Below are 8677 nucleotides of genomic sequence, written 5' to 3' on the forward strand. Positions count from 1 at the left end.
TTTCTGGAGGGCCACAGCTCTGCACAGTTTTGCTCCAACCCTAATCAAACACACCTGATCCAGCTAATCAAGGTCTTAGGACTGCTAGAAACTTCCAAACCGGTGCGAGTTGGAGCTAAACTCTGCAGAGCTGTGGCCCTCCAGAAATTGAGTTTGAGACCAATACTTTATACCAGGGGTGCCAACCCTGCTCCTGGTGATCGACTGTCCTGCAAAGTTCAGCTCCAACCCTAATCAAACACACCTGATCCAGCTAATCAAGGTCTTAGGACTGCTAGAAACTTCCAAACCGGTGCGAGTTGGAGCTAAACTCTGCAGAGCTGTGGCCCTCCAGAAATTGAGTTTGAGACCAATACTTTATACCAGGGGTGCCAACCCTGCTCCTGGTGATCGACTGTCCTGCAAAGTTCAGCTCCAACCCTAATCAAACACACCTGATCCAGCTAATCAAGGTCTTAGGACTGCTAGAAACTTCCAAACCGGTGCGAGTTGGAGCTAAACTCTGCAGAGCTGTGGCCCTCCAGGAATTGAGTTTGAGACCACTCGTATAAAGCACTTTAGAAATAAAGGTGACTTGACTTGTACTTCTGTATTTCCTCCCGATTCAGGGGCTTCAGAAAGGTCCGGGTTCGCATTGGGCTGGTCCTAATGGAGACCGGACTCTCTCTTCCAGTGCTTCAGCCGACGGCGGCCCTCACAATCAGGTTGGACTTCCCGCCACGACCCCATCGGAGCCAGCTGTCAATCATCTGTCCTCTCCTTCCTCCACGTCGTCCCCCGCTTCTTCCTCCTCGCAAACGGCTACCTCAGGTGTGCCCCACGGCACTGGCCCGACCAAAGAGAGCGCCGCCCTGCAGGCCAACGGTTCCACTGCCACCAACCACCACAGTCCCGACCGCTCGCCCACTTCCACTTCCGGCTCTCCGGCAGCTGCTTCCGCAGACAATCCACAGCTCTCCGCTCTTCTCAGGAGCAAGGAGAGTCCTGCCGTGAGCTCGAGGGTGAACCACATCCACCCGGGCACCACGCTAATGGCGTCCACCGCTTCTTCGCCCGCCTCATCACCGCCACCCCGCTCCGCAGAGCTTAACAAGCCAGGCTCCTCCGCGCCGCCCGCCGTCACCGTTAACGGAGGTGGAGGGGGAGCGTGTTCAGAAGACTCTCAGAGCCCGCTGAAGCTGGAGCCGCCGGAGCTTTGCATCAAAACCGCCACAGCTCTCAAACCCTCTCTCTCGTCCTCCACCGTCTCCATTTACCCCACTTCAGCAGACGTCCTGAAAGCCTGCAGGTACGCTCAGCTCCTGTGGAGTGATATAAGAATTATCGCCCTCTAGTGGCGGCGCATGTTTTACTCACACTGCAGACGCACAGACAAACCTATACATGCTGCTGATTGACTTAAAGGTCTGGTTAAGACAATTTGACTGGGTCTGGGCGCAGATCTAACCATAACCGCACACCAAACATGCTCTCTTTACATTTGTTTAGAATCGCTGTATTAATATTGTTTGCACAGCGAGTTACACAGCATGTTCCTCCTTGCGCCCCTAACAGCTGTAGCTCATGACGTGCAGAAAAAAGGACGCTGAAACACAAGCACGTCTGAACGCTACAGCAAAGTATTCGGCGAACTCAAGTGAACAAGCACGCATGGGAAAGCTGTCTGTGGCATTAATGTGGCGCAGTCGCCTCTGTGGACTGGACCTTCTTTGTTGTTGTATGCACAAACAGAAATATATTTTATACATTATATTTTATTTTGAAGTGCTTAAATGATGTCAGACATTGTGCTTGTGCAAAGAAAAGAAATGCAAGTTGAATTTTAGACTTGAGGGTGTTGTGCGTCTGCAGGTGTTGAGAATCTGATGACTTTCTTTAACATTTCAGCTTTGACTAATTTGTAAATATTGTACTCTGCAGAAATAACATTATTCTTCATGTCTAATGTCACGTTTATTGACAGGAATCTCCGGAAGAACGGTCTGTCGAGCAGCAGTATCCTGCTGAACAAGTGTCCGCCGCCGCGGCTTCCTCCTCCTCCGTCACCGCCGCTCGCTAAAGACAAGCTCAACCCACCGACGCCGAGCATCTATGTGAGCAGCGCACACATGCCCCTGCTTAGAAATAATTAACGCTGTGTATATTTGATACAGGTCTAATTGCAATCATAAATGTGTGTTTGTTCATATTTCAGTTGGAGAATAAAAGGGACGCGTTCTTCCCGCCGCTGCACCAGTTCTGTACCAACCACTCCAACCCTGTCACCGTCATCCGCGGCCTAGCTGGAGCCCTCAAACTAGGTTAGAGCTCACACAGACTCTCGCTCGCTCTCACTCACTCACTCACTCTCTCACACACACTCACTCACTCTCTCACTCACTCACTCACTCTCTCACACACACTCACTCACTCTCACACTCACTCACTCACTCACTCACTCTCTCACACACTCACTCGCTCTCTCACACTCACTCGCTCTCTCACACACTCACTCGCTCTCTCTCACTCACACACTCACTCGCTCGCTCGCTCGCTTGCTCACTTACACTCACTCTCTCACTCTCTCACTCACTCTCTACTCACTCACTCACTCACTCTCACTCACACACTCGCTCACTTGCTCGCTCGCTTGCTCACTTACACTCACTCTCTCACACACTCGCTCTCTCACACACTCACTCGCTCTCTCACACACTCACTCGCTCTCTCACACACTCACTCGCTCTCTCACACACTCACTCGCTCTCTCACACACTCACTCGCTCTCTCACACACTCACTCGCTCTCTCACACACTCACTCGCTCTCTCACACACTCACTCGCTCTCTCACACACTCACTCGCTCTCTCACACACTCACTCGCTCTCTCACACACTCACTCGCTCTCTCACACACTCACTCGCTCTCTCACACACTCACTCGCTCTCTCACACACTCACTCGCTCTCTCACACACTCACTCGCTCTCTCACACACTCACTCGCTCTCTCACACACTCACTCGCTCTCTCACACACTCACTCGCTCTCTCACACACTCACTCGCTCTCTCACACACTCACTCGCTCTCTCACACACTCACTCGCTCTCTCACACACTCACTCGCTCTCTCACACACACACTCACTCGCTCGCTCACACACACTCACTCTCTCACACACACACACACTCACTCGCTCGCTCATATACACTCACTCACACACACTCACTCGCTCGCTCATATACACTCACTCTCTCTCTCACTCACTCTCTCACACTCACACTCACTCTCTCTCTCTCACACTCACTCTCTCACACTCACACTCACTCAATTTCAATGTAAGAGTGCTTTATTGGCATGACAAAAATTATACATTTGTATTGCCAAAGCAATTGCAGCTGGACAAATAGTACACATGTATTAACAGAAAGAAAAAGAATAATAGTAATAATCTCTCTCACACACACACACTCACTCACACACTCACTCGCTCGCTCATATACACTCACTCTCTCTCTCTCTCACTCACTCATTCACACACACACACACACACACTCACACACACACACACACACACACTCACACACACACACACACACACACACATACATTCACACACCACACACACTCACTCACACACACACACACTCACTCACACACACACACACACATACTCACAATCACACACTCACTCATTCACACACACACACACACACACACTCACACACACTCACACACACACGATTACCTGAAAGGCCAGATGTGGATTCTTGTGGGAGTGACACGTTTCTCTGCAGTTTCCATGGCAACTATAAAACAGATTGAAACTTGCTTTGCCCTCCATTGTTGCAAAGAATTCAAGGACGTTTGGCTGGTTTGCTGGATGAAATGCAAAATTCTCTGATTTACATCTCACGCTAGTATTATAGAGCCATAACCAAGTTTAGGAGGCTTTTGACACTTGTGAAGCTTTATTCTGTTGAATGTGGTCTGTCACATTGGCCCTTAAGTATTAAAAAGTCTTAAATGCCATTTACCAAGGTATTACATTTTGTATCATCTTTTCATTCTGTATATTTGTGGAATCCTGCAAGATTTGAGGTCATCTGTTACGGCGCTCACTGACTGACTGATATTATTTTTGCGCATCAGGGTGCTGTTTAAACTGTTGCCATGGGCTGATTTTCCCCAGTGGGTTAGAGGTTTGAAATATTGCATAAATTACATTTGGTTGAAATGCTTGTACTGAAACATTTTGCATTCTACCTGTAATAAAACTGCTAAATGTTTGGGCCACACTAGTAGGAAGCATTTGAGCTGTGTTTATGATAAATGCATAACAGTGACTGTAAAATATGTATTTTAGGGATGGAAAAGAATACATACTATTCATTATGGATATAAGACATTTTTATATTTGGGACATGGTAATTGCGCTAGTTTGGGCTGTTTTTTTATTACTGGCAATTAAAATGATGTAGTAGTTGTGGTCATTATTTTACCTTCCATGATCATTCAGACACGATCAGCTGCAGTACTGACACTCGGTCAAGTCTGCATCAAATTAAATTAAATGAATTGCTAATTACTACATTGAAATAAAAATGTAAAGCCTGTACAAATATTAGAAATCGTGAATATGAATAATACGGTAGACGTTTTATTTTCTATACTCACTGTGTGTCTTAAATGCGTAAAGGGACGGCTTCGGCTAGAAATGTTCAAAAGGAGCAAACGGGAAGAAATAGATTTTGACATCTAAATAACATTTATGAACAAGTTGATCTTTTTAAGACTCTTAACCTGAAATGGCCTGTGTTTGATGTCAGCTCAGTCACTAAAATTGAGCATTCATGATTGTATTCTCTGTCTCTGTAGATTTGGGCCTGTTCTCCACGAAGACACTAGTAGAGGCAAACCCGGAGCACCTGGTGGAGGTGCGGACGCAGCTGTGTCAGCCGGCCGATGAGAACTGGGACGCCAGCGGTCTGAAGAAGCAGTGGCGCTGCGAGAGCATCCGCTCCTACACCACCATCTCCACATACGCACAGTACCAGGCCTCGTCCTTCCAGGACTCGCTGCGGGTGAGACGCACGCACACAGATCGCAGCTCATTAGCGTTAGCGCAGTGATCGGTTACGTGTGGCATTTTGCATATCAAACGTCTGTGTTTGTGCGCTTTCAGGAAGAGCATGAGAAGAAGGGCCAGAAAGAGCTGTCAGACTCTGAAGTGACGTCATCAGAAACGTGAGTGTCACGTGACTAACAGCTTTAGCTGCGCTGATGTAAACCTGCGCTTACTCTCTCCCGTCTGCTCAGTGTTTCCAGGAGGCGGAAAGGTCCTTTCAGACAAGTCAAGTTTGGGACGAACATTGACGTCTCTGATGAAAAGAAGTGAGTTTTCAAGTGGTTTCCTTTTATTGCACTTTGTGTATATTGTGATAAGTCGAGTATTTGGCTTCAAACTGAGAACAAATGACAAAGCCAGTTTTTGAGTTTAACATGTCTCTGAATGCAGTTTAAGAGGCTGTGAGAATAACAGCTGCTGTAGTTAGTGAGGGAAGAGTCCAGTGCGGTTACACTAGTACATCTGCAGCTCAGTGTGATGTGAGTCTGCTAGTTAAATGAAGCCAAAGGCGGGTTGTTGACTGTGCTGCCCCCTGCAGGTGGAAGCTGCAGCTGCAGGAACTCAGTAAGCTGCCTGCGTTTGCGCGTGTGGTGTCTGCCGGGAACCTGCTGAGTCACGTGGGGCACAGCATTCTGGGTATGAACACGGTCCAGCTCTTCATGAAAGTCCCAGGCAGCAGAACTCCAGGTGAGACGCCGCTGTTATCGTGACGCTTCAGAAGCGCAGTCAAACCAGTCTGTCGCAGCCGGTCACGTGATCTCTCTGTTCATGTTCAGGCCATCAGGAGCATAATAACTTCTGCGCCGTCAACATCAACATCGGGCCGGGCGACTGCGAGTGGTTTGCCGTGCCGGAGCCGTACTGGGGCGTGATGAGCGAGTTCTGTGAGAAGTACGTGACGTTCGTGAGTCGCTTCAGAGCTGTTTGGCTCTCGTGAACGTTTAATTAAATCATAAATCGCTTCGGTTGATAATAAGCAAGTGTCTCTCTTTCAGGAACAACATAAACTTCCTGAAGGGCTCGTGGTGGCCGAATCTGGAGGATCTGTACGAGGCTAACGTGCCGGTGTACCGCTTCATCCAGCGGCCTGGAGATCTGGTGTGGCTGAACACGGGGACGGTGCACTGGGGTCAGGCCATCGGCTGGTGCAATAACATCTCGTGGAGCGTGGGCCCTCTGACCGGTGCGCAGATGTTCAGCCTGGCTCTCTGCATGTTTCTGGCTTGTTGTGTGATTGTCGTGTTTGTCTGTTTCCTGCAGCGTATCAGTACAAGCTGGCCGTCGAACGTTACGAGTGGAACAAACTCCAGAGCGTCAAATCTATGGTTCCCATGGTGCATCTGTCCTGGAACATGGCGAGGAACATTAAAGTGTCCGACCACAAGCTGTTTGAGATGATCAAGTGAGTGTGGCGTTTTCTCGATCAATTTGTCTCAGCTCCTCTGATTATCTGGATGGATTGGTAATACATGTCTCTGGTTCACAGGTTCTGTCTGCTGCGGACGCTCAAGCAGTGTCAGACGATTAAAGAGGCGCTGGTGTCTGCTGGGAAGGAGACGGTCTGGCACAGAAGAAGCCGAGATGAGCCGGCTCATTACTGCAGCATCTGTGAGGTGAGTGCTGGACTCTACAGCAGAATAACTGTCCGCGCTCATCTGAATCACGCTCCTGTGCTGCTGTGTTCCAGGTGGAGGTGTTTAACCTGCTCTTTGTGACGAGCCACAGTTACTCCAGGAAGTCCTGCGTGGTTCAGTGTCAGGATTGCGCTCGGAAGGCCAGCAGCGAGCTCGACGGTTTCGTGGTGCTGCAGCAGTTCAGGATGGAGGACCTCATGCAGGTTTACGACCAGTTCTCATTAGTAAGTCGCTTTAACATTCATTCACTCACCCACACACTCACTCTTTCACTCACTCACTCACTCACTCTTTCACTCACCCACTCACACACACACTCACTCTCGCGCACACACACACTCACTCGCTCTCTCTCATTCTCTCTTTCACCCACTCACTCTCTCATTCACTCACACACCCACTCACTTGCTCTCTCTCTCATTCACCCACTCACACTCATTCACTCTCACAGACATACTTATTCACTCACTCTCACACATACTCATTCACTCACTCTCGCACACACTCACTCACTCTCATTCACACACACTCACTCACACACACATACACTCATTCACTCTCTCTCTCTTTCACCCACTCACACTCTCATTCACTCACTCACACACTCACTTGCTCTCTCTCATTCACTCACACTCTCATTCACTCTCACAGACACTTATTCACTCACTCTCACACTCACTCACACACTCACTCTCACACACACTCACTCTCTCTCACACACACACGCTCATTCACTCACTCACTCTCACACTTTCACTCACTCACACACACTCACATTCACTCACACTCATTCACTCACTCTCACATACAAACACTCATTCACTCTCACTGACTCACACTCACACACTCGCTCGCTCTTTCACTCACTCACTCTCACACTCACTCTCTCACACACACACACACACACTCACTCTCACACACACACTCATTCACTCACTCTCTCTCACACACACACTCTCACTGACTCACTCGCTCTCACACTCGCTCGCTCTCTCATTCAATTCAATTCAAATAGCTTTATTGGCATGACAAAAATACATTTTGTATTGCCAAAGCATTAAGACAACAAAGAGAATGGTTTAACATCTGAACATTTACATTAGAACATCTTAACATTTATTTATATATTATAACTAATATGTAATATATATCTAATATGGAAATGTCTCACACACTCATTCACTCTCACACTCACACACTCACTCTCACACACACTCACTCTCTCTCACACACACACTCTCTCACACTTATTCACTCACTCTCACACACACACTCATTCACAGACTCTCACACACTCATTCACTCACTCACACACATTCACTCACACTCATTCACTCACTCACACACATTCACTCACACTCATTCACTCACTCACACACATTCACTCACACTCATTCACTCACTCACACACATTCACTCACACTCATTCACTCACTCACACACATTCACTCACACTCATTCACTCACTCACACACATTCACACACACTCATTCACTCACACGCACTCACACACTCACTCTCACACACAGACACACGCAATCTCCCACACTCACTCACACACACTCATTCACTCACACATGCTCACTCTCTCACAGACACACGCACTCTCATTCACTCACTCTCACACACACGCACTCTCATTCACTCACACACACACACACACACACTCTCTCTCACACACGCACACACACACACACACTCTCTCTCACACACGCACACACACACACACACTCTCTCTCACACACGCACACACACACACACACTCTCTCTCACACACGCACACACACACACACACTCTCTCTCACACACGCACACACACACACACACTCTCTCTCACACACGCACACACACACACACACTCTCTCTCACACACGCACACACACACACACACTCTCTCTCACACACGCACACACACACACACACTCTCTCTCACACACAC

General features: G+C 48.3%; 1 protein-coding gene across 1 annotated transcript in view; it reads left to right on the forward strand.

The window, feature by feature from the left end:
* The window catches only part of LOC107556731 (lysine-specific demethylase 6A-like), a 35524-nt gene that overhangs the window by 25095 nt on the left and 1752 nt on the right, over nt 1-8677 (forward strand). Inside the window, exons 18-29 of the mRNA XM_016239919.1 lie at nt 609-1288; nt 1964-2093; nt 2195-2300; nt 4855-5060; nt 5162-5223; nt 5296-5370; nt 5643-5791; nt 5881-5995; nt 6100-6287; nt 6365-6506; nt 6591-6717; nt 6792-6962. Of these exons, the coding sequence (XP_016095405.1) occupies nt 609-1288; nt 1964-2093; nt 2195-2300; nt 4855-5060; nt 5162-5223; nt 5296-5370; nt 5643-5791; nt 5881-5995; nt 6100-6287; nt 6365-6506; nt 6591-6717; nt 6792-6962 (2151 nt within the window). The remainder of the gene's footprint in view (nt 1-608; nt 1289-1963; nt 2094-2194; nt 2301-4854; nt 5061-5161; nt 5224-5295; nt 5371-5642; nt 5792-5880; nt 5996-6099; nt 6288-6364; nt 6507-6590; nt 6718-6791; nt 6963-8677) is intronic.

The sequence above is a fragment of the Sinocyclocheilus grahami genome, unplaced genomic scaffold (assembly GCF_001515645.1).
Source record: "Sinocyclocheilus grahami isolate Dianchi unplaced genomic scaffold, SAMN03320097.WGS_v1.1 scaffold577.1, whole genome shotgun sequence".
NCBI classification, from domain to species: Eukaryota; Metazoa; Chordata; class Actinopteri; order Cypriniformes; family Cyprinidae; genus Sinocyclocheilus; species Sinocyclocheilus grahami.